The sequence below is a fragment of the Paramormyrops kingsleyae genome, chromosome 15 (genome assembly GCF_048594095.1).
Source record: "Paramormyrops kingsleyae isolate MSU_618 chromosome 15, PKINGS_0.4, whole genome shotgun sequence".
NCBI classification, from domain to species: Eukaryota; Metazoa; Chordata; class Actinopteri; order Osteoglossiformes; family Mormyridae; genus Paramormyrops; species Paramormyrops kingsleyae.
The window spans coordinates 5,570,277-5,597,358 of NC_132811.1; the positions used below are offsets into that span (position 1 = coordinate 5,570,277).

Consider the following 27,082-nt stretch of genomic DNA (forward strand, 5'->3'; position numbering starts at 1 on the left):
CCCAAGCCCTGGGGCTCTCCTGTGTTGTATTCACCTTGGTTTGTCCTCTTTTCTGCCTGGGGAGGAAAAAGAACGAGGCCGCGGTTCCGTGTGGCATTGTGAGAGAACCGATTCTTTGTTTTGTCACTTGTGCTTTCACCCAGTTCCCCTCTGGTTGGCCACGTTCCGCCTTTATGCTGATGTTGCTTTCTGATTGGCATTATCAGAAATGTTCACAAATGGTTGAATTTCAGGGGGATGTAGTAAACGAAGCTACCGGTGTCCTTGGGATCAGATCTCATGACCTTATCGCAGTTCACCCTGTGTGTGTGTGTGTGTGTGTGTGTGTGTGTATGTGTGTGTGTGTGGGGGGGGGTACAGGAAGACCTGACTCATGCGGTCTGATAAACACCCCCCCCCCCCACTTCAATACTGCGTCATGCAAATGTTATACCAGTGCACTTGGAACATTTAATGAAAATGCACATTTAACACGCCCCCTCTCTGTGCACCCCCCCCACCCGACCCCCAAAAGTCGTCATGGCTTTTAATACTGGTAGCCTCATGATTATATGCATGGTAGACTATTATGGTGCAAAAAGACTCGCTGCACAAACCAGCTCTTTGGAATGAGTCAGCTCTGCCCACAGGTTATAAACTCCCGGCTGCCGTGTGGCTCTCGTATGGCCCACAGCGAGCTGGAGAGCTTTACAGCGCTATGTGAAGGACGTGTATCCCACTCGCTTCCAGCTCTCCATCCTGCCTCCCACGGCAGCTTCCGTGCACCCAGCTGTGTGGGACTCGGCGTCCTGACTGCAGCGGAGAGGAGAGTAGGCGGATCCGGAGAGCCCTCAGCGCCCCATAGCAACATGACGATGCTGCCATTCATTCTGAGCGCTTCTCGGCTCATAACCTGAGAAGCAGTCACCTCAGCTTCCTGTAAATGAGCAGGAATCCTGCGTCCGTCCAGTAATCAGACGGCACCCTCTGCTAATTTGTGGGTTAGGAAGGAAACTCTGCTTTTATATTGTTTTAAATCGCACTTTCAGAGCCTTTTAGAAGCTGCTTCCAGGCTGAATGTAGCGCATTTCTGAAGACGGAACAACCTGGGAGACAAGAAACACATTATTGTCAAAGTTTGGGAATAGGAAACTGCAACGCTTGGGGGGGGGGGGGGGGTAGGAACAAAAATGAGACACAATCCTCTTTTCACTTAGGCAGTGAGGCAAAAGGTCTGATACTGAAGATTTCTCAGCTCTGTGGATTTCATAGAGTGGGGGGGAGGTCTCATCTTCACTCTGATATCCTGTAAATCCCATGCAGGATTACCTTGTAGCTGTAGACTTCACTGCTGTTCAATATCTACATGTAAGCAGGCAGCCTGCGCTATGGGTTGAGGTCTTGGAGGTTTTTCTCCTTGCTCGATGTGAAAGGTTTGCGTTATCCGTTAGTGGGCTGCCTTGCCCTCGTGAATCTGTTTTTCTGCCGTTTCCGGAAGCTGGTACAACGGCTTGTTATTCCAGGGGTGATACCTTGAAATGAGGGTGGGTGTTGGCAGTAAGGTTAGAGTGCCTGTAGTCAGAATGTGTTATCTTAGCCTCAGAAGGATGGCGTAAAGGCAGTGAGAGACCACGCCATACTGACCTGCCAACATGAAGGTGTTCTAGCTTTTAAAGCTTTATATGCATGGAGGATTCGTACTGTGTGTGTGTGTGTGTGCTGTCAAAATCTGGCTGAAAGCACTAGTGGGAGAATGAAATTTGTACCAACTAAATCTGTGTGTTACTCGGTAGTGGCTGAGTGCTTTATGTGTGGTCAGAGGAAGAGCAGCACAAGAGCGATTATTCTTATACAAGCTTGATCTCACAGTTGCAAATGAGAGTGCACTGATTGAATATGGGGAATAGCCGCAGAATAAGAGACGTGGTGGGAACTGAATCCCCCTGCAGTAATGATAGCAATATCAACCATGTCTGTAGAATATTAAGAATGTTAACTGGATGTGGTAGGACTGATGCATTGTGGGTAATCGATACATGTGCAGTTGTGGTTCACGATTTTTACTGGTGTGCTGCAGTATTGCACTAACAGAGCATCACCTACTGCCTTGCTTATTTGAGTAAAACTCAAATTAAGAGTTAGATGCGACTATTGCATATGGTGTTTCATGTGTTCGTAGCCTCTTTAACACCAATATCTTGGAATGCAACTAGGGGCAGAGTAGTAATTAAGGTAACAAGATCTGCAAAAGCCCAGAGGACATGGAGATTAACATTAAAGACTTTTTGGGGGATACTTATGACAAATTAATGAAGGTACTACATTCCTCGACATTTCAAATCTTCCCGGCCCCCCTGTGACCCTGTAAGCATTTGTAACGTAATTAGATGGATAATTGAGCAGGATAATTAATGTAGGACCATGCCATAAAAATCTTATGGAAATGCATGCCAATGTGTCTCTGTGAAGCCTTCCCCATCGGAACTGCTTGCAGCTAAAGGGAAACTAGATCAGTGCGAGTTCTCATCCATGAGTATTAGTAGAAAGCTTTGGTAAGTCTGGGTTACTTTGTCAGGTTTAAGATGGGGTAGCTTTCAAAGCTTGGGTTATTGAAAATTTGCTATGATATGTTCTTTTGCCAAACTGGCACATGTTAATTGGTTGTCTTAACAGATGCGCCAGTGATAGGGATATTTCAGAAATAATTTATATACAGAGCAGATCTGGTCTCAGAAGGTTTGTGAATTGTGTTGTATTAAGCTGGTTCTAGGTACCTCATCTAGTATTTGTTTAAGAATGCATGTTTTTTTTTCTCTTTGGTTTACTGTTTTTGGATAATAATCTCTCCGGGCTTTTTCTGGGGCTCCCATGGAACGTAACTGCTGTCTGTGAAACACACATTTTTGATTAAATGTTTGATGCACACAGAGTAGTCAGCTTGCCAGCTATTCGGTGACGGGTGTCCGCTGGAGATCTCGTCAACAGTAAGAGTTGGAGTGCAATCAGGAAGCATTAGTCTGACTCAGTGCTTTGGCCAGTCTCACAATGATGGAGCGGTGAAGAATATCAGGCAATTTCCATAGGCTATGTTTGACACTAGTGTGAATCTAGCCCCTGTTTTGCAGTGTGTTTTTACCTTTAGTTGCCACAGAAAAATTCCACCTCACCCTAATAGTCTTTCACATGGATTATACTCCAAATGTTCATTGTGTAACTTAGGTCTAAGATCTAGACTCCATATAGCTTTCCAGAAAGTGCCTTACAGAACACCTTTGATATATTAGTGTCTGATAATTTGCTCATTTCCTCTAATCGGATTACGAAGAGCTTGTGGCTTTAGACGGTGGTTCGATGAGGCGTCCTGAACAGCTGGCGGAAACTGGCGAGCGGCTCAGGGGGCTAAATCTCTGTGCCCATGGTCAAAAGATCGCCTGTTTGCGCCCTGACCTCAGCAGAACAGTCACATGTCCGTGGACCTCTGACCAAGGCCCTTAACCCCCAGCTCCAAGGATGCTGCATGTTATCTGACCCTGTAACCCCCTTACCTGTACTTGTGCAAATGGCAAATAACTCAGTTTTGATAAATCTTTGAACAAGTCTTGTTAATATTCAGTTTGATTTTGAAGCTGAACTGTCCACATAAAATAAAACTGGGTTGCACGTAAAACTTTTCCAGTGGTTTTGTTTCTGTCTTGCTGATGAGGTGTTTTGTGTGTGTGTTTTTTTTTTTCATACGATTGAACAATAATTTCAAGGCACTGTAGAGTATGGGTTCCCAAACTTTTGATGATTGCAGACCAGTTTATGGTGTGTAAAAATTTGGGCCAGTAAAACTTGCGGACTGCACGGGAGATCCTGGAGGCCGATCGATCCGAGATTTAATAAGTGTAACGGTTAAATATATAAAATATAATTTTTTCAACGTGATCAAAACTTCAGTGGTCGTAAAATGGCATGGCTTGAAAATATAGTTTCTACAGTGCATTGGAATATTTGCTGTGAATCAGTGCCTGGACTCCTACTGCATAGCATATCTGAGGGTGCAGACAAGGTCTGATGCTTCTGATCAAAGAACGATGTTCTCAGTGCTTGTAATTAAGTGATCCATCCACATTTTATACACCACCAGCTGAATATGGCCTTTCCTTCTGTCTGGTTCACAGGCCACACTAGGCTTTTCTCCAAAGGTGTGCAAAGTGAGAGAGCCAAACCAGACATTCATTCAGATAAATTTAACTACATTTACAAAAAGTTTAATCATTACACATTGATATGACTAACACAAGCCGTATATTGAAATATAACTTAGACACAATAAAATTTAACTTAATATTTGAATAGTGTTTTCATCTGACCAGTAGGGGGTGGAATTGCACCCCTGGTAAAATTGCCTATGAAATAGTGGAAAAACCTTGTTTTAATCAGAGGACTTAGATTTCCTGGGCCTGGCGTCAGTGGAGTTTCCGGCATTCATTAACAACAGTCTTCCATTTCCACTTACGCCTTATCCAGCCGTGCTGCACCTCAGGCCTCCATCATTATAATCTCGCCTTTCTAGCTCGAGAAATGGGGGATTTGGATGAGTTTACAGGCTTTCCCTTTAGCCATCAAACATTTCAAGAGTAAAGCGACTGGCAAACCTTGAGGGGTTTCCAAACCCTCACGTACCTCCGGTGAGGACTTCAGTGCTGTTAGACGTGCATTGACACACAATACAGATATATTCTTTACTGTGGGTATGGTTTAGCTCTTTATGTGGCAGTGTGTAACTGTGTTTGTGTGTGCGATTAAAGGAACAAGGGCACAGTAAGAGTCTTTATCGCAGCCCCAGCTGATGCAGGAATAGTACGCTTTTGAATCCCCTGAGGCAATGGGTGTAGTGGCCCCTCCCTCACAAGGTGCTCCTCCTGCAGTATAATAATGAGACAATTGGCTTGATCAGTATGTTTTTTGGTTCGCTGGAGTAAGGCATCAAAGCAAATCCTAGTCTCTTAGAGTGGAGATCTCTCAGGGTGGGCTGGGGTGAGGCCTGGTGGAATATCCCTGAGTATTGTGTGTGAGAGTCTCTCTGCCTCGCAAACAAGCTGAATACAGAGCAGTTTTTAGAATAATTGCCAGCCAGTGCACATAATGTAATTCAAAGCCGCGCTGCTATGAGCAGGTGGCCTTGGAAATGTATCGCGTGGGGATGTGTCAGTCTCCTGCTCCCAATATCACCCCCAATGTTTTAATCCTGCAGGTTCGGGTCCCACGATCGATAAATCATTTCACTGCATCAGCACCTCTCCTGAGGAGCCAATCAGAAGCAAACCCATCATCCAGGGGGAGTTACCAATGGCAATGCTAGATGGTTGGCAACCCTTTGTTAATCAGACTGCTCTAAGTTAGCCATAGGCTCTCATATCGCTCCTCAAAATCACAACTTCACTGATTCTAAGGCTGGTGAAACAGAATTTCATTACTAACCGTAATGTATTTGATGGTACTGTTAAGTAACGTGAAACACTTTACAGTCGGAGCTTCTGGACCTGTGTCCTCCTTGTTGTAAGCTGGCCAGCACCCACTTAAAGTTTACATCATAACATTCACCCATCCGTTTCGGTTTCTTGTTTTTTAAATGAATAACAAATGATGCAAGTTAGAAAGAACCAAAGTATGTGTCACAAACAGTGATAATTGACTGATGGTGAAGCTTTAGATATATGGGGTTTCATTTACTGTGTGCCAGAAAGACCCCTGTTCCACTCTTTTTCTACACCACAGAAAATGAAATCCTAGATTTCTCTTTGATTCTTAGCACTCGTATCCAATAATGTATAACCGGTTGTGTGTACGTGTGTGTGTTCGGAATTCCTGTTATTTCTTTCTCCTTAACGTTCATTTTTATCTTGGCTATTTACCACAAAAAATCTCTTTAATTACCATACCTGAAACTAATTTTCTTAATCACCATAACTCGACAATGGTTTCCATTACCAATTACTCACCATTATTGTGAATAATCATTAAAGTGCTTGATTCCTATTAATCATTTAGGCCCTTTTGATTTGAAGGGCAATTTTCATAATTCAAAAAGTAGTTGTGGCCCACAGTAAATGTAACCACAAAAACATGCATATTTAAGTTTCATTACCTGTTATTACCAACATATAGGCCTACACGAATGCCAACGTGCAAACATATCAAATATGAATATAAATTACTTTCCTTGCATATTTGCAATGCTGTGGTGAAAGTAGTGTTGTACTACTGAAGACCTTTTTGCGGTCTTGGTCTCATCAAATTTATTTTGACTCGGTCTTGTCTCTGTCTCGGACATGCGTTGTTTTTAGGACCAATTAGTCTTGTAACTTTGGATAGGTATAAGGCACAGACATGAATCTTTTCAATCGAGAGAACTCCTTCGATCTGGTCGTCCAAGTTGAGGAGTATTCCAGAATAATCCTGTGCGTAATTAATCATATAATTTAAACATTTTCCACACAAAAGCACCCTCAATAATCCATAAAATTTCTATATCATTCACATTTGATGGAAAACAAAACACATATTCGCTTCCGCAATGATCCATGTACCGTTCTGAGAAAAATATTTGTAACTCTTAAATCAGTCATCATATTGCATCATACATACTTTAATATAGGACTATAATACATTTATAAAGTATTATAGACATGGCTATAACTATTCATAAAAAGGCATAACACATAGTCATGCGTAATATGCATTATGAATGCTCTAGCTGTGAATACCTTCATAATGCATAATAAATGTCAGTATAACAAGGATGCTTTTGATGTAACACTTTTGATGTAGCTAATGTCAGGTTTATAATGTAATAATATAGATTTGTTGTAAGATTTCTTGCGTGAGAGTCTGAATGTTGGCAGCTCTGGTGCATACAGGGGCATAGTTTAGATGTTTTGTTTATTATAATAATAATAATAATAATAATAATAATGAACACTTTATTAATGCGGTAAGAAGGTTTAGATAGGGAATGATTAAGCAATTTAATGTACATTTAAGTGATCCCTTTGAAATCCATCGTTCCATTTTCTGGTGGTGTACTTTTTTGTCAAGCCTCATTAACCGACCAGCAACATTTGGTGGCCTACCTTCAATACCCGAACGGCCCTCTAGGGGGCTGCGGCCCACAGGTTGGCACAGGTTTAGACTGATTTCCACTGATTGGAGATGCCTTATTAAATACTGTACGTTGGTTATAATGTAAATTTACAGTGTTGTTCAATAGACATTTCTGTTCCACTTTTAAGTCTTATTTAGGAACGCAATTATCGTCTATTACGGCCATGTTTTATTTCCTGCCACAGACCTGCTTGATAACTTATTTTCCGACTCCCTAATGCAGTAAGGAATGAGGTCTGTTTGATTACTGTATGAATACTACGTTCCTGTAAGGGACGGCACATGGTGTTATCTGGCATGGGGGTTGTTTAATATATAGAGATCACTTCGCGTCAACACCTTTATTTGTACACGCTTGGGTAATCAGCGCTTACCTGCTCCCCTGGAAATTTACATCACCTTTCGTACTAATTAAAATTAGAGAATAAAAACATCTCACATTAAAACACACCATATTTAACGACTGTACATAATGTCAGGAGAGTGAAGTAACACACCACAAATACTCTATAGTTACTGTACCGGAGCAGTCCCCCCCGAATTTGTACATTAAAGTAGTTTAAATTTCTAGTATTTTTATTTGAGTACGTATGAAGTGCTATATAACGATACTTATACTATGCTATTTATCCTTGAATCGTATCGCTACTTCCCGTAACAGCCTACTGATTTTATCGACTCAACTTTTCCCCGTTTTTACACTCCATCAACAACGTTAGTTTGCGTAGTCAATCATATCAAAGCTCATTTAAGGGCATTCTCGTGGCAGGTTGATTAAAAAGTTAACGGCCGTTAATAATCGCGGAGGTCGTGGCGGGAGTTGCCTCGGCAACAGAACGAGTGCACGCAACAGCTGTTCCGAGTCGAAACTGTGAAGGGTAGTAACGGCATCATGTTATATCATCATCTTAAGCCTGTTAAGAAAAAATAATTCAATAATTTGGTCCGTAGTAATTTGTACAAAGAGAGGTAAGTTATATTCAGGGTTGCCAACTCTCACGTATCTGGCGTGACATTCGCGTTTTTTTTTACTTGCGCTCACGCAAGAAATCTTACGGCAAATCTATATTACGCCATTATAACCCTAAAATTAGCTACACCAAAACGTTGGGGTAGTTCGCGAACCCTACAGACTACTTACAAAGCAATAAAAGGGTTACATATATGTAAATGCGTGTGCAGGCTTGTTTCGAATTGAAAATCTCGCGCCTGAATGAATTTCAGCTACCTTGTCCAGCTGGCTTACTATGTAAATTATTGTTAGGCTACTCTAGGCTAGACATCGCTATTACTACGCAGCTGTAACAGTGTTGCTGTGAGTGAGTTACCCGCTATATGTTTAAGGGTACAATTAGCAGACCCAGTGACAAGCAAAGGTACAAATTTTTACCCTTTTTTCTCAGAGTGCACACCTGAGGTACAGACCCACAAAGGGAGGGCTAAATTCATTACAGACTTGCCGGGGTATGTGACGTGATGCTTGCACGCAAATGAGAATTTTATGAGAATTTGTTGTGGTTACATGTGTTCCGATGAAAGATAAATGAATCCAAACAATAAAGCCTTGACCAGCTTTAATACAAATGAAAATATTTTAAGCAAAAGGTAAAACTATTTAAATGAGATTAGACCCACTGTTATGTGTGGATTGTCGATTACTAAAGAATTTTATATTTATAAGGGAGTCCTAATATTGCTGCATTTAACTTCATGCAATGTGATTGCTATTGAGCTGTAAAAATCATAATTTTTATTTATATAATATATAATATATATTTATATAATAATTTTAGATAATGGTTCTAAGTGAAATTGTATGGTTTGGATTAATTGGACGCTTACAACCAACTCTACACCGATCAGCGATAACGAACATTAAATCCACCTGCATAATATTGTGTAGATCCCTCTCGTGCTGCCAAAACACCTCTGACCCATCGAAGCATGCACTCGACAAGACCTCTGAAGGTGTCCTGTGGTACCTGGCACCAAAACGTTAGCAGCAGATCCTTAAAATCCTCTAAGTTGCGGGGTGGAGCTTCCATGGATCAGACTTGTTTGTTCAGCACATCCCACAGATGCTTGATTAGATTGAGATTTGGGAAATTTAGAGGTCAAGTCAAAACCTTGAACTGTTTTTCATGTTCCTCAAACCATTTCTGAACAATTTTTGCAGTGTGGAGCATTATCCTGCTGACGGAGGCCACTGTCATCGGGGAATACCGTTGAAGGGGTGTATTTAGTTTGCAACAATGTTTATGTAGGTGGTATGTGGCGAGAAAACATCCAGTCATTCAATGTCAGGACCCAAGGCTTCCTAGCAGATCATTGCACAGAGCATCACACTACCTAAGATGACTTGCCTTCTTCCCATAGTACGTTCTGACGCCATCTCTTCCCCAGGTAAATGACACACACAGTCGGCCGACTACACCATGTAACACAAAATGTGACTCATCAGACCAGGTCACCTTCTTCCATTGCTCCATGATTCAGTTCTGACACTCATTTGCCCATTGAAGGTCCATTCGGCGGTGGACGGGTCAGCATGAGCACTGACTGGTTTGCTGCTACACAGTTCCTATACACTGCAAGCTGTGATGCACTGTGTGTTCTGACACCTTTCTATTATTGGTGGCATTAACTATCCTGAGGGATTGGAGCAGATGAGTTATTCTTTACTCCTCACGGGCATCAGTGAGCCTTGGGTGCCCATGACCCTGTCACAGGTTCACCGGTTGGGCTTCATTTGAAAGCTGTTGGTACGTACTGACCGTGTATACCTGGGAACACTCCACAAAGGTTTTAGAGATGCTCTGACCCAGTCGTCTAGCCATCAGGATTTAGCCCTTGTCAAAGTCGCTCAGATCCTTATTTTTACCGCTTCCAACACATCAGCTTCAAGAGTTGACTGTTCACTAGCTTAATATGTAATGGTACCCTTGACAGATGCCCTTGTAACAAGATAATGTTATTCACTTCACCTGTCTGGTTTTAATGTTATGGCTGGGTAGTATGTATGTGACAATACCATGGTGGTTGTTCACTGATTCTTTGTCTGCTGTTCTGTCTCTTTAATATTTGCCCCTTTAACTGTCGATTGAACCTTTCCCCCAGTCCTTCATCGCCTAATTAAATATAACTGCAGTTGTTGTGCTGCAAAGATCCTCTAGTTTGGCCCATGTAGGCTTTGCAGCGATTATGGATATTAATACTACAGCAACCTTTGCTTTCCTTATTTTGCTTTTCTTATTGCTAATATAGGGTCTGTGCAGTGTAGCAGTATATTCAGTCTGTTTTTCCCTTACACATATTCCAATTGATAAAAGGCATGGCTAATAGGCCTTGGTTTATCTGTTTATTATACTTTCGATTGACAGTGTTGGTTCTTTCAGGATGTGTGCAGCGATCCCTCAGATTATTTTCTAAGAAAAAGTCTGTTCTTTATTCTAAATGTCTGTAATCTTGAGTAGGGGTTCCTAACCACCCGACAGTATTCCACCATGGTAGAGTTGTCACCTGTTTCATATGTTATGGAATCACTTTATATTGAAAAAAATGCTGTGTACCATATTGATCCCCGAAGGAGAGACCATTTATGGCATATTTCTGTACACATTGAGTAAATTCACAGAAAGATCGATGCCCTTTATAAATCTGAGCTGTTTCTGCTATGCTTGCCTGATATCTTCCATCCAGGGAATGCTCAGGACAAACTGAAGGTGAGAAGCAGTCTGGTTTGTTATTCTTTTACTTTACTCCTCTTCTAGACCAATGCCAGAAGCTAATGTCCAAATTGCCGTTAGCGATTAAGTGTGATGAGGATGGGGTCCTGCTTGCTCTGAGAGTCACATGTGATCCCACTCCCAACACTGTCAGGGATACACACATGCACTAGAACAGATTTTACATATCAAATTCTTTAGAGAGCTGTGAGTGACAGCCACGAGCAGTCTCTGCTAGCACTTATAAACATTATGCCACCAGCCATTTCTGCAAAGTCTCCAATGTTTGTCTTTTGTGGTATTTGACTAACAGTTAATGTTCCAGTTTCTGGAAATAAATCCACTCACACTAGCAAATAGACAGTCAATTCTTTCCATCCCTCCTCTTTTTTGATATAATCTTGTTCATATGCTTTCAGTCAGGGTCACCTATGTGTGATACCAGGATTTTATACAAGGAGATTAGTGCTTATGTTAAAGAGAAATATCTTTCAGAAGCGTCTCTGTGCTGACCAGTAACTGTATGTGCCTGTGTTTGTTTTGCTGTCATTAATGAGGGTTATATTCCATGTGTCAGATCAGTTCAGGCAAGGATGATAAGCTGATATAGCTCAGTTTATATTCAATTATTAACACCAATGTAGTAATATACTGTTACGGATCCAATGGGGCCACAAGAGGGCAACCCAGTCCACTTCTGCTCCGTCTCACTGTGGGAGGAGGGCACAAGGGAGAGGCTCTCAGTTGCCGCCAAAAGCAGGAAGCCCCCACTAATTAGGCCTCAGGGGGATGTCTCTAAAACAATATGCAAGGGAGTGATCGGTCTCAAAGTTTTTCTGATTGTCTCCTATGTTATTCTTTGTTTTCTAACGCTTGTGTGTATCCCAACGCCGGTTCTTTGTATGCTTTGTTGGCTGCTGTCAATTGGTTCTGGTGGTGCGTTCAGTGCTGGAGACTCACCTAATATTGATCATCTGCTCAACGTATCAAAAATTGTCTAGAGACCAGTCATTGGCATTTTGAGTTACCTTTATGGAATGATGACTGGAGGTAATTAAATAATCATTCAGATTTTAAATCCACCTCCAAATGCTGTGGGTGTATTTGTTTACATATCCAGTGATACATTTTGACTGACCAACAGTGTTGTTTTGATTGTGTTATAAGTACATATTATTATATATATATATGCGTATGCATGCATATGTATGCTGCCTGAGCCACAGAGTTTGATTCCGCAGTGTTATTTCATCAAGGCTCTGTATTTAAGGTACTCATCAGAAAGAATGCTGGACTAGTTCAGAACCTTTTTGAAATTAATGCTCAAATTGTTCAATAAAACTGCCATTTTCATATTTGAAAACCACCTCTTGTTTGCCCGGCAAACACTTCACAATGAGTGAAATAGAGAAAATCTAGATTGAACCGGGCATGTTGTTACCCGGGGGAGGGGCAGTTGTTTAAAGGTAATACTCATGATCTCCATTCAGATGCCAGTGGTCTGAAAGTGGATGACAGTGGTATCTTCCTGAAGAAGTCTCCAGTGCAACATTTAATTAGCAAAGCTGCTTGCACTGTCTATATGTGGTCTTGAATTTAATCACGTCTGGTCCTCTTGGTCTGTACAGGGCTCCATAACCCTGTGGTCCAGTAAAGACCTGTTTGCCCACATCTTAAGGTAAATCCTGTCATTTTCTTTTTCGTGTAGAAGTCATGGCTTTCATGCTGGCAGTAGGTAAACAGATTAATTATGTGAGATGAGCAATCAGGGATGGAGCGTAGAGGATATCCACCTAACTGCTGCCATGGAAGACTGAGCTGATGATTAGCCCTGGCCCTTGTCACATCCCTTCTTTGGTGTACTTTTTAAGCATCAGTTCCCAGTCGTCACTCCTGTGCCTCTTCAGCAACGCTCACCCCTCTCTCTATCTCAGCGCCGCACTGCCTGCAACCCGGATGGCTTTGGCAACTTGAGCAGTTTGACCTGAGTTATTTTTTTCTTGGATATAGTCTTTATGGAGTGGAGGAGAAAATGAATCATCTCTGATGTTCCCAGGGATATAAAGAAGAGGGCTTGTGTTTCCGATTGCCCTACAGCCTCCAGCAACTACTGACATATCTATTTAAGTGGAATAAATGGTCAAGGAAACCTACCAGGTTTTACTTTTTAAATGTATATGGTATTTTTTTCTTCCCCGAAGCTCTGTCTGAACACAGACTTCATCTACCCATCCATCCATCCATCCATCCATCCATCCATCCATCCATCCCTTCTGACTCAGCTATGGTCATGGTTGTCCCTGGAAGCAAAGGATGTTAGACGATGTAACTCGAGTTTCAAAGAGGGCCCTTGCGTCCAATCAGCATCAAGCTTGGTTCTATGCTGGATTCTTCTGTATAAACGTTCTAACATTAACCAGGTAAATTAATCATATCTTCATCAATATCTGCTGTCCCTCAGTACTATACAGTAAATACAGTGTGATTTCACTTTTATTAATGAAATTGGGTCTAAATAACTCCACAGAAGTATTTACACATTTTCCATGGTTTCCAGTTCCATGTTGAAAATGAAGTATCAACCTCAAAATATATAATTTGAAAATTAATCTTCAGGTTGAGACAACTTACGAAAACAATTACAGTTGATAATGACATTCATTAGTTTTTGCCTCAGCTTTACTATATTGAGCAGTCTTCCCCTTTTCCTACAGGTTTTATAGACCTTCTGAATGCAAACTGGTGGATGGTTTATTTAGGTGTGTGTGTTGTTTACACACCCTCTGCTTTCTTAGTGCACCACATATGCTTGAACAACCTTTTAGACATATCATATGCCTATAACGGAAAGTGTTCTCACAGATTGCTACATCGAGACCATGAAGGAAACACCCACACACAAAACGCCCACAGTAAACCTGCACCCTGTCTGAGAGGGTGTGCTGGGGTGTATGTGTACCCGGCTTGGTATAGAGCTGGCGGGCTGCTCAGGTGGGCTCATGATGCATCCGATCTGAGGGGCTCGGACAAGCACAGCTGCTGGGGTGTATGGGGGGAGGGAGGAGTGGGCTTTGTTGTGTCCTCGGTCTGTAAAACTTGCTCTTTGGCCCCCATGTACATTTTAAGCACTGTACAGTGTTTGTGTTTGTTTGTGTGTCTGTCCAAGATTCCATTTATACTGAAGGTTTGTAATGCTCACGGAATGTGCAGCCTTCTATAATTACATTTTCATTTTAACTCTGCATGCCTTATGCACAATATCAAACTCCTCTGGCTGCTTTCTGCATTTTATTCTGCTCTGTAGCTATAACAGGTACAGCTCTTCGGAGCCTAAAACCGCTCTTTCTTGGTGTTTATTATTTCAGGATGTCAGTAAATGTTGATGATGGCTCTGGGCTTTGTTTTATCTAGAGCCACATGTTTTTTTTTCTGTGGAATTGAGTGATCATTCCTTTAAAGCTTGGAGCAGGAGCTGTCAGACTAGGTCTATGATTAGCTCCTTTGAGATATAACACTAATATCACAAAATGTTTGTTTCTTTAAATCATAGTCTAAGGGCATTTCAATGTCAGTAGCCTAGTTGTGTAACTGTGGTAGTTGAGTGCATATATGCACGGCCGATAGATCAGGGTTTATGGGAATGGCTTAGTTTTACATGATTATAATGATCTTACCATCCACAACAGCAAAGAAGTTGGCTGATACCAGATATGCCTGATATTAATTCATGTGACATGTCATTCTCATAACATATATGGGACCAACTAAGAGGGTGTGGTCTCCAGACTTTATGTAGAGTTTATTACCTGACAGCTGTAAGATGGAGAGCTGTACACTCCTGGCACCATTTGCAGGAGGAAGGATGCTGAGGCCTCACAGTGACGAGGTGGGATGGGGGACTGAATCCTCCATGAAGGAGGCACCCAACGATTCAGCATGCGCTCCGCGTTCAGGACTAGCGGTGAATAATGTTAACCATAGTTTGTCTGTCATATGTATGTTTGGTGATGTAAACACCAGCAGAAAAATAGCAATTCTGTATGTCCTTCAATTGTAGCAAGCCCTTAAATCTATTACCATTTTTGCACCACTTATCTAGTACAGGGTCCTGGGAGGTGGGTCTAGAATCAATCTTATGAGAGCAGGATGCCCGCACATCACAGGCAACTGTTAATGGCAGTTTAAATTGGCCAGTTCACCCAACTACTGTACATGTTTTTGGAGTGGAAAAGGAAGAAGCCATGCACTGCTGGGAGTTCATGCAAGCACCTTGATGTCGGAGTCAAACCTGCAAACCTGCTTGTGTGAGCCAATAGTGTTACCCACTGGGCCACCACACCCCCCACTTTGATTTTTTCTCATGGCCGTGGTTGGTGAGTATGAAACACATGATGCATCAGTTTGTTACTGAAATCCGCATCTGTCGTAAGATGCCATCATTAGAGCTGCGGTGGTGTTTGCTTCAGCCTTCTTTCACATAAGCCGTTCTTATTCACCCTTAGTGTTGAAAGGCAGAGCCGTTAGCCCTGTGTAGCCTGTGAAGCTACGGGACACTGAGCCTCTGAAATGAGTCGGCCATACTGTAAGTGGGCCGTTTCCCCCCACTGTTTCCATGCATATTTCATTAGTTCTCACTCGTAAAAAATTTAGCACAGAAAGCATGAAAGTAGATTTTCTATAAGACATGTAAAACTCTCAGTTCTGCGCTGATGGGACGCATTGCGTTGGCAAAAGCACATGCACAGTCATGGTCTTTGTTTGCCGTGGACTGATAGATGTGGGGAAGCAGCAGTTGTGATTCGCCTGAGAGCTGAATCTTCTCACGCTTGCTGATTGTCTCGTTGCTGTGTAGTTTGTCATAGCCACTGCTGGACTCCAGTATGTTTCCATTATTCCTGCTCAACATGCTTCTATGCCCTCGTGGCCTCATTCTGAGCTGAACCTATCCTGCTCCTCCAATAGGGCTTGACCATCAGCTCCATCCCACTGCTTTCTCCATACGAATATGGCCGGTCTGCTCTCCACCAGTGTGCTGACAGGTTGACGGTGATCCGGCACTATCACTGTGGAATAGCAGCTTAAATTTAGGTGCCGTACTTGTAATTTCACAGCACCTTCCACTGGGTTGGCGCCTGCACTCTGTGCATGTGCTCACAGGGACAGCGCATCAAACTGAGCTGACAGGGGAGAGACGTCGAAGCGCGCGGTGGTTAGAGCTTTCCCGAGAGTGGCGGCCTACAGTGCGCTACTCCCCTGGGGTTTTTCCAGTTTAACGAGTCGCTCCAGCCCCCCCTTCTGAGACCCAACAGCAGCTGCTGCCGGTTTCACTCAGCGTGTGGAGATGCAGGGTTAAGGTGGCACACTGGTGCAGGCAGCACAGGGCACAGGGCACAGGGATACACCTCGGACAGGATGCCAGTCCACCACAGGGCATGCAGACTGTCATCTGGATTGTTCCCTATTTCTGCCTTTGATGGTGACACCATTCCCATCTCGTGCAGTTTTATTTTGGCTAAGGAGGTCATATTAGGTGTTAGACAAGACGTTTTCCATCTGTCCATTTTCTAACCACTCATCCTTGTAGGGGTTATGGTGTGAACAGGGTGCTGGAGACTCTCGTGGCGGCTCAGGGCACCAGGCTGGGACAGGATGACAAGAACGTTTTAGGTTCGTAATTAATATTAACATTACTGAGTCATTCTTCACCTATTTGAGGCTATTTAAAAAAAAAAAAAAGTGTGTATTTGGTACCCAAGATGAAATTTATATGGTCATTAATTAAAGGAGAACATTGCAATCTGAGTAATATGCTTGACACCCGTGTTCCACAGTACAAATGTACCTGCCGAGAGATAATGAAGTACCTTTATCTGACATTCGTCTGCTCAAGACATCTGCATTAAGCCAGTAGGGAAATACTGCCAGTTTTTGATGAGAGTTTTTTTTCTTTCTTAAATTTGACAACCTTTCCCTTGGTGAAGCAGAAAAAGCACAAAAGAAAGAAGTGCACCTTCTGGCTGGCTGGTGTGTGGAAGAAAAGGCTTCTCTGTGGAAGGCAGTGAGTGAGTGCGTGCATGAGTGCGTGCTTGCTTGATTGTTTGCTTGCTTGCTTGCTAGTGAATTTCCCCACATGCTCCTTTATTCCGGTACCCTTCTTGGTGATTTAGGGGGACTGATCGGAGTAACGGGGACCTGAATGTTCTCCTGCATCCGGGCCACATGCTGCCTCTGGCAATTCTCAAAACTTTTATTCCCGGAGGATCTCACGTGCTTGTCTGTGCCACGCTTACTGGGGTCACGCGAAGAGTCGATAATGCGCTGCTGGACCATGTTGAATTCGTGAAGGGCCTCTCGGGTTAATGCTGAGCAACACAGTCAGGATCGCCTTTGCCTCTTTCATATTGCCGTCCCTTTTAATTGGTGATGCTGATGATTTGGCCGTTTCCTTGGTTACGGGTGCCGGAGTTACTTCGGGTGTGTGGGCTGGCGGTTGGGGTTCAGAGTGCCTGTTTGAAAATGTCAAGGAAATTACTGCTTTTTTTGAGCCGGAGCTACTTTGTAAGGTGACACATCAGACCCCAACGACCCTGTGCCTGCTCAGTGACTTGGGAAGTAACCATGGCAGCCTGATAAACTGATTTACATAGACCACTTGCAGTAGGGGACCTGGAAGCATCGGTCCCTGAGAAGGAGAAGATGACCTTTGTTTCTCAAAAGTAGGTCTCCCCCTTGCATTCACTCTCCTGCCTCTCTTCACAGAAGCATCTGCTCTTGGTGCCCATTTCTCCTTTTTCTGTGTCTTACAGGACTTCATATTAATCCTGAATTATAGTGCGAGGAAATGTCACGCAAAAGAGAACAAAAGGCAGGCTTGTCAGGAATCTACAGCTGTGGCTCAATCTGCTGACCCTGTCGTTCCTTCCTACGTTAATGAAAAATGTGTTTCTGTAAGATCCTGGGTGCATGCAATACTGCTAGATACTAAGGACTTTCCTTTGAAAAGTTTTCTGTCCAAATATTGAGGGATCCGCTCTTTTTGAGAGGGAGGTATGTTCTGGGAAAGAGATCGTGTGCATGTGTCATATATTTTATGTCGTGGGAAAAAAAATTAAAATGTACACAATTTTACCGGGATGTTTGATTTGAAGCTTGACTTAATTTCAGATGCAAAAGCAAGGTTCAATCCCTGGCATTTTTCCAATTTGCTTCCTGTCGGGTAGATAGACCAGCAAACAAGTTCTCATCCTTTTTGTTTCTTCCTGCACTTGTCAGAGGATCCCTAAGCCTTCCGTCCGTCAGACGAGCGAGTTGTGAAGCCAAATAGCTGAAGCAGCAGAGAACCAACCATTGCAACAGGGCAGACCGGCAGCGCAGGGACCCGGCTTGCGGGCTCTTAAACAGGGAGGCGTATCCACAGTGCTGGTGAACGGAGCAAGCGGCACCCCCCCCTCCCCCCCCCCCCTCCTGCTCCCAAACGAGCAGCATTGCATCCTGAGCCCCGGGGGCTGATTTCTGCAGACAAAGGGAGCGCTGGCATTTCTGTGAGCGCGTGTGAGAGGTAGAGGCAGGTGAGGTAATTACTGACTAGGGGGGAGAGTGTGGTGAGGTGGGAGAAGGCTACACTGTCATTAACGGGAAACCCAGGAGCTGACGGAAGCTGCCGGCAAACTGAGGAGGGCTGCGCGTCGACACTGAGCTGCAGGTGCGCAGAGAGGAAGGCTGGACAGGAGAGCTGGGTGACAGGAACAGAACAGCCCCATGCAGAGGGAGCAGCGACCACGCTTCAGGGCTGGGTGAGGCATCGCGCTCGGGGGCAGCACCAAAGCTTGCATGGGTTGGCGTCCCCAGGGCACACAGACCCATTCATGCTGGGACATGCTCAGGTCATCTAAGGGCACAGTGGGTCAGGGCCACGTCTGCAGGCTCCACTCGCTGTGACTTTGTTCCACTCCCTTTTTTGGGACTTGTACAATACAGCGTGTTGTTGGTTTTTCCTGGTTTGCTTCACGGTGGGGTGTAACAATCGTTCCTTTGCGGACTTAACCCTATAACACCTACCCACCAAGCACACACACTGAATCATCTCTGGGTGTGATTAAGGTACATTTCCACTTCAGTGCACTTTTTTTCTTGCATATGAGATGGTCCGGGGAGCTTGTCGGAGCTCAGACTATTGGGGAGAAGATAACTATATTTCTGCTATGTTGATTTTTGCATATAGATGTTTGCATTTAATTACTGGCTCATTTGTATTCAGCTGTCCAACATTAACTGCTACTTCATAAAATGTCTCTTTTTTTGTCATAAACGTAATGTAGATTGCTGGTAGAATCCCAAGTACCTCAGGAAATAATGTGTTGTGCTCGAAAGACGCTTATTAATATCTGTTGCTGTAGCAAGCTCATGTTTATTCATGCCAAGTGGCTCGGCAAACTGTCAGCATCCTCAGACGCAACACAGGGGCGCTTGGTAAACGGGCGGCTGTAGGAGGTGCATCCGTGCACCGTGCCAGCGTGAGAGCGCAGCGCTGGGTGCCGGAATGACGCGGTGCGCCCTCCAGTGCCGTGGGGCACAGGAGGATGAGCCCAAACGTGAACCCGCACACGCACGGAACCGCTGCGGGTCGCCTCTGGCTGCGGGTCGCCTCTGGCTGCGGGTCTCTAACGACTTATTCCCCTTCGTGCAGCTTCTTGCTCTGGTGGGATGCTGCTGGCTCCACTGGGGGGGGGCGGTTCCTTATTCTGACTCCTTAATCTGCAGTTTCTGCTGCATCCACATAATTCATCCCCTTGTAATTATACCATTAGAATTATTAAATAATTAAATACGATGGACTGTAATTAAAGCCTGCATACCAATAGTAATTAATTTTTTTTGTCTTAATTGTATAGACTTAATACTGCCTTATTTGAACCACCACAGATTCAGAGATATTTATATGGGGAGTTTTTTAATGTGTTGGACAATGATCAGTTTTTTTCCCTGCCTCTGAGCGACTGTATCGGTTTACTCACTGCCTTCCCTGCGCTGTGAGAAGCAACGTCTCATGCAGAAATGCATGCCTTCTGGCCGCTGAGCAGACCCTCGTACAGGCCGGGCCACAGGCCGGGCCACTGCCTCTCAGTGGGGGGGCTTAAAGAGTGAACCCTACGCCTACCATACAGCCCTTCCCCAGGATGGCTTTTCTCCTCCATGTCGTGAGGCGTGGGGCAGAAATGCTCTTTCTGTATAATTCTGACCTGCGCCTGATGCCAGAATGAGAGGAATGGGCACAGCTCGACACGGGCATGCTGCAGGGGCGCGGTGCTGAGGTAAACACGTCGTGCTATAGCAGAGCCATGCCTTCGCTTTGCCCCTGACCAGCACAGCAGCCTTGCATTTATAATGCAGGTTTTATAATGCAGCACCTACATGCTCAGGTGGTGCTTAATTGATTACCCTGCTGCTGGTGAGTAGCACAGAACTTAATCCCCACAGCTTTTAGTGATACTGAGCACGCAGCATGCAAGCGAGGCAGATGTTACATAACAAGCATCCAGCTGTCAAGGAGCCGATTTAGGCAGAAATGCTGCACGGCTGAGCTTCTAATGAGTGACCAGTAACAAGTATAGGATAGCGGTGGGAAAAGAGCTGTACAAAAAAACGCTTTTAACCTCACATCAGAAAAGCTATACAGATAAATATCACCAAAGAGAATGCAGTAGGACCTAAGTTGAAGTGTGAAATTTAAGAACTGAGTGGCCTGTAGAGTCAGCTGAGACATATGAATGGAACAGTCAATGCAGATAGAGTGAGAGAGGGCTGCTGGTAGACTGCGGGTTTTTGAACTGCTCACAGGAGAGATGGGTCTTAAGATGGTTCTTAAAGGTTCTAATGGATATTGGGTAGTTCATTCCACCACTGAGGAACCACGCATGAAGAACATCTAGTACGAAACCTGTTTTCATGTAGTGGATTTAGTGACAGTTGAGGGTAAGATCATTACACTATTTGATGCTATGTATAAGCAAGCTGGAATTGAGGTTGGCAGCATCGCTTCATTACTCGTTTACCCATCTGTGAAGGACTGATATTCTCCTCTAAGAACACAAAGGAACATGGGGTGGACAGTTTTAATGTGAGAACTTACTGCAGGAAACAAAGCATTTTCTGGACCATTAGTGGCTCCTTTAGTTGTCCTTCCGCGTTCTTGGGTTTTTCACTGGTGAGCCGGGCTACTAATGGAAGTGGTGTTGGGTGATCTCTATTACTGCTATCACTTTTATTTAGTTGGTTAATGTGAGAACCCCTTTGGTCGGGACTGCGAATGGAGCCACAGGACTCGTGGATTAGATGGGGAATGTTGAAGTGCGCGGTGGGACAGGGACAGGTTGAACGCCGTATGAAGGCAAACACAGAAACGAAGCTGTTCCTGCAGGCGGAATGCGCAAACTCAGGTGGGGGATCTGGATACTTGGCGCCTAAATCACAGTCAAGGTTACTGCCTGAAAGAATGAGACGAAACACACCAACTGTGCGATATCGTCAGAATGAGGGACAGGTGGAAGTAATCCGGCTGAAATCCCCCGCCCCTTCCTCTACACAAATATAAAGTTCTCTGCGGGCAACAAAACGGTGGGCTTTTCCACAGTTTCTATTCACATCAGTGATTTTTTTTATTTTTTGCTTTTTGAATGAAGAATCAGTCATGTTGGTTTTAGTTGGATTAGAAAAGCCTATGGCCATAGTACTACCTTTATTTGGGGAAAAAATATATGCAGGTTAGGGCTTCAGCAAGATTTTTTTTTGTATCATAATTGTAATTTTGCTTGACACGAGTTGGATGTACCATTCATTTGCAGTGTGATTTGTGAGTATCTACCCAGAATTTCTCAGCAAGATCCTACAATAGGCAGCAGGTGGTATTACGTTAATAGAATTTTAATGCTGGCTCAAAATAACTTCAGAAGTAGCAAGCTTCATTATTTATATTCATCCTGTCCTCTGTGCAAACTTCCGTGTCTTTGTCTAACCTGAAGTTCATTGGCATGACGCACATTAGAGCTGTGGAAAGTTTATATGTTAAACAGTTCTGGTTAAAAGCTCCTTGATGTTGGGTTATTTGTAGCTTGGTCTCAAGTGACCTGAAGCGTTTGCATTAATTAACCTGGAAGGCTGTACCTAGGTATGGCATCTTGGTCACGGGAGAGCAACCACCTGAGATTCTAAGGCACACTCTCAGATGTGTGGGGGTCTGTGCGTACTACCAGCAAGTGTGGCCGGTACTTCAGTCTGCATTCTGTACTAGAAGTACAGTAAAGTTTGATATTTATCTGTATACTGGGTCTGTCTCTCTTTCAGTTCGAACATTCAACATTGGACGGCCAAAAATGTTCCTTGTATCGGTCTCTGATGAGCCACGGTGTTCAGTATCACTGTATGTGGACACTGTTACCCAAACCAAGTGTGCCCTTATCTGGGAGCCCAACATGCTGCTTCAGCCGCTTGCTGGATCCACAGTCCCTGCGCCGCCTTAAACCAAAGCCCTTGCAGGCTCACACTGTCTGTTCTCGAGGCGTCCAGGTGGTTTGGCCAGAAGTACACTTCAAGGGCACATGGTGTAAAAATACTCCAGCCATTGTTAGTGCAAGGTCAGCAAGCACGGGAGTGAGATGTAGAGACACCTATTAGGGCCTCGTTCTGACAGTGAAATAAGGCAGCCCAGGTGAATGGCTCCCCCACCCCCAGTCTTAAATGTTGAAGTGCTGGTAGTGGATTGGGGGGGGGGGGGTTGTCACCGCTGGGTTTAGGTCAGGCCGTTCAGGCATTAGTGCTTTCTGCCTTATTAACAAGGAGATCCCCCTCAGAGGACGGCATCCTTTCTGCCGTTTATCCTCTACGGAGCGCTTAGCATCCAGGAAGATTCCCAGCTATATCTAATAATTACTGCAGATGCCTAGTGCTGGCACGCACACTGTGAAGATTAAGTACCCAAACACTGTTTTACATGCTCTCAAGGGTGTTTTCTATTTACTCACAGCGAAACTCTGATCGCATAGGAGATACCAAAGGACAGCATGACATGCAACATCAGCAGGATGGCGGTGGGGGGGGCAAAATCACACCCCGCGCTATTCCATAGCTGCATAACCTGCGCTGATTCTTCACAGGCAGCTGACCTGTTTGCATCTAATGCGGCGTACTTGACTGCCGGTGTGCCTTTAACAGGGTTCATCATTCGATATCATCGCCGCTTGCCAGCGCAATTGAAGGCACCCCCTCTCGTCACAGTGGCTGCCTTAGGGTATCGCTTTCGGAAAGATGGGTGACAGCAGAGCGGCCGTCTGGCGGTCAGCCGCCGTCACGTTTCAGCGCGCCCGACCTGAAACGCATGCACGTTATACACATCTGCATGCCCTGCAGAGGGACTGCAGATAGCAGAGCGCACGCTGGTCCTAGTCTTTGCTGCCAAGTGTGGATAGAGTGGATAGATGGTGTCGAATATCTGTGAAATCTTAGTCTGCGCAAGTCTCGTGGGGTTAAAGTGTTTGCCATGTGGTGGGGGGGGGGGGGGCAGGATGCACCGTAAATGGGGTGGAAGCCCTAAATGATTCAGGGGGCTCAGATGTGGACAGAGGCCCTGGAAAAAGCCAGCAGAGCTTAGATTTATTACTGTGTGGATCGGGACCCGTGCTTTGTACCCTTGCCTGCATGTGACAGTAATAGTATGCTGATTTATTTGCAGCCTATTTAGCGTTTGGCTTGTGCCCTGTGGTCGGGCAGCATCGGTGGTGTGTTAAACCTTCATCGTGAAGCCCCCCCCCTCCCAGGCAGTCGCTTCCTGCCAAGCGTCCCCATGAGAACCACGGGTTTCACTCGTGCCCTTGGCAGGGGCCCCCTCATGCGCTCCGTCTCCATCTGCCAGCATCCCCTGTCCTCTTGCAGCCGCCGTCAGGCTCTGAAACCGAAACCCATTACCGGAAATCGGTAAATCTCCTTCTACCAGCCTCTCCCAGTGACACAAACTGCAGATAGCGCAGTTCTATCCGCAGCCTACCTGTGTGCGGCTTGCCTCCTAAGCAGTATGCGGTGGTTGACACGGATCCCTCGCCATACGTGGCAGCTCCTATGCCGTCAGAGCCGCCTGCCGGACCGATGGGAATGCCTGCCTTCCTCCACCGGATCTGAATAGCCCTGGATTTCTCAGGAGATTTAAAATAGATAAGGTAGTCAAGACACTTGGTGCATCTTCAGCTTAACACTTTGACAGTCTTTGGAAGACAGGTAGTGCCACAGAAAACAGAAACATCACGGAGTTTGTACGTGAAGAGCACGGCCATATTGTTTACAAAAGACCCCTGTTTTTTTTTTGTCTGCATTCCCCTGTGTCAGTGGGGATTGTAGCATTATGGCTGCACCTTAATGAGTCAAACTGGCTCATTATTATTATCTTGATGCTTAGTTGGCACTTTTATTGACAGTAGCCTACGATTTTCCCCCATTTCTACAGTTGACTTTTAACGGGACATAACGAGAGATATGTATTACGCAGCCATTTGGGCAAAAAGGTCACAAGGACCTGGGGAAATTAAAAGGCCACTAAGCAGCAGTGGGGGATGGAACAGCATGTCCTAGGACCAAGATGCACCTGCAACAATGTGGACTACAGGGCAACACAGGAGAACAGAGGCACTAGCACTGTCTGCAGTAATTATCGCTTGTTGAATCTTAGTCTAGTTTCACAAGGAGTATGGGCTACAAATGCTGAGGAGCATGACCTGGGAATGAGTCTTCCTTCGTCTCGACCAATGGACCTGTCAATGTCTGCATGCAACTTAAATCCACAAATGCCTTGTCATTTACGTTAATTTACATTTTATTTATTTAGCCGATGCTTTTATGCAAAGCAACATACAGTTGAGGATCAGAGAGCAGGCTCAGGCAGTAATTGGGGTTAAGGGTCATGCTCAGGGCCCCAAGAGCAGCGTCACTCTGCCAGGCACAGGATTTGAGCCATCGACCTTCTCCTTAAATTAAACATTTAAAAACCTGAGGTTTTCCGGAATCATCCTTCCATGGCCTGATTCCAGTAATTCTATTTGAGTTCTTAAAAGTGCAGTCACTGAGAAGCTGGTTTTCAAGTTTGGCAGTCTGCAGTCCAGATGGCACGTTCTGTCCAGGTGCCCAAGGACCCTCAGTCACTAGACATTGATCCTGTTGAGTAGAATCTCAAGATATGCTTATAAAAGCAGTTTAAGTTTCAAACCATATAAATATGAAGGAGAAGACCCTGTTGTGGGGAAATGGTTTCCAAAATTGTACATAAGACATTCAGCACATCCTGGATTACAGTTCATCTTGAATCCATCCATCGATCCATTTCTTGAAACCGCTTATCCTGTTCAGGGTTGCAGCCAGTCCAGAGCCTATCCCAGAGGCTACAGGCACAAGGCAGGGAATAACTCTGGATGGGGCACTAACCCATCGCAGGGTGCATGTGCGCGCGCACACACACACACACACACACACCTACACACTTACACACTTTGGCAATTCCATTTAGCCTCAGCATATTTTTGGATTGTAGAGGGAAGGAAATCAGACCACTCATGGTTAAATTCTGTTTCTACAAGTGTTTGTGCATAATTTGGCATCGCTTACTATTGTTGTTATTGCACATCTTAAATTAAAATTGCACTGGAACATATTCTGCTACATACAACAGTAGTATTTCAACTGTTTAGCATTTGTGTGCCCATTTTGGAGGGACATGTGGGAAAATTTACATTACATTGCTGTGTTAATAATTCTGCAGTCTTACTGCAACCCAAAGTAATTGGTTAATTTAAGATGGAAATTGAGTCTCACTTCATCTTCCAGGTGCAAATTGGCCATTGACGCAGCAGATGCAGTAAACACTGGTAGACTCACTGGCACTTGTCCTGTCGTTTGGCGGATGCTCAGGTTTACTTTCGATAGGCCTCAGCTCACAGTGGTATTACTGAAGTATTTACACTGTGACCTGCTATTACAGGTGTCAGTCCGGCTCTAATGAATAATGTTTACTGTAAAACCAGCAGGACTTTGGCCCTTGTTCAAAGAGCACGATATCACACCCCAGCTTTACGGGAACAGGAATTGTGACTGTCATCGTTATACGCTAAAATCTCTTTACTTTGTTGACCCCGTCTTCTGTCCTCTTTAATTGCCAATTTTGGCCATTTTTCAAGATTCAGGATTTTGTTTGTCATGTGCACAATAAACAGTCAGTTACACTTATGCAATGAAAATCTTACTTATACATACCCTTCTGCTAAACACAAATGAACACAAAAAAAATCAGAAGCACGCACCATGAAGGGGATGGGGGAAAGCCTTCAGGAGCCCCATCCCCGAAAGAGCCGAAACCGTCAGAGAGATAATAGGGTGAAACTTGTTAGGGATCAGGGCTGGTGTGGTGCTGAGGCATCATCTGCTACATGGTAGTACTCAGGTCCCAGTTTGAGGCGACCCATTTGGGTATGCGTGTGGAATGTCTTGTCTCTCAGGCAAGATGACCATCTTTCTCTGCTGTTGGGGGAGCGTTGTAAACTCCTCATTTTAATGGTGGCACACTCTGAGGTACGCAGACCTGGGAGTGGCCAGATCTCTGTAGGTGGGTATACCTACTTTTGGTCTGGTGGGTCTGATGGCTGCCATACTCAGGGAGTAGCTGTTGCTGTAGCGGATCAGCTCCTTCCGAAGGTGTCTGATGTCACTCCTTTCAATGAGCGTATCATGAGACTCAGGCTAAGGCACTCCTTTCCTCTTCCTATGAAGTATGGAATGGGGTGGACTTCCTATGGAGTCGCTGGAATGGGGTGTGTGACACTCCTGATATCTTTGCAATAGGACGAAGGTCTAAGTTTTTAGTGTCCTTGTTCTCTCTGTCTTGCAGTATGGCTGTGAGACATGGGTGCTATCCAGTCAGCTGAGACGAACGCTGGACTCTTTCAGTACCGTGTCTCTTTTTGAGAATCCTTGGGTACCGCTGGTTTGACTTTGTGTCCCGAATGAGGCACATTACCTGCATTGTGAGGGAGCGTCGGTTACGGCACTATGGCCATGTGGCGCGTTTCCCTGAGGGTGATCCGGCTCGCAGGATCCTCATTGCTAACAGGCTGAGGGGACGCCCACGTAACACCTAGCTGCGGCAGATGGACGGCCATTTCCGGAGTGTGGGACTGGACTGTGTGTCTGCATAGGGGGTT

General features: G+C 44.6%; 1 protein-coding gene across 31 annotated transcripts in view; it reads left to right on the forward strand.

Moving 5' to 3' along the window:
• Positions 1-7,883: 7,883 nt before the first annotated feature.
• lingo3a (leucine rich repeat and Ig domain containing 3a) overlaps positions 7,884-27,082 on the forward strand; it is a 38,437-nt gene continuing 19,238 nt past the window's right edge. The window contains exons 1-9 of one of the 31 annotated variants that reach the window (XM_072699881.1): positions 7,884-8,097; positions 8,532-8,592; positions 9,305-9,531; positions 13,055-13,273; positions 13,568-16,760; positions 16,838-16,911; positions 17,417-17,569; positions 17,660-17,900; positions 18,126-18,646. Coding sequence is in view for 1 of the 31 variants with exons in the window: in XM_023844040.2 (XP_023699808.1) it covers positions 9,483-9,531 (49 nt within the window). In the remaining 30 variants the exon portion in view is untranslated. Of the gene's footprint in view, positions 8,098-8,531; positions 8,593-9,304; positions 9,532-13,054; positions 13,274-13,567; positions 17,570-17,659; positions 17,901-18,125; positions 18,647-27,082 lie in introns of all 31 variants that reach the window. The other 30 variants (XM_023844016.2, XM_023844009.2, XM_072699875.1 and 27 more) reach the window with 30 other exon arrangements.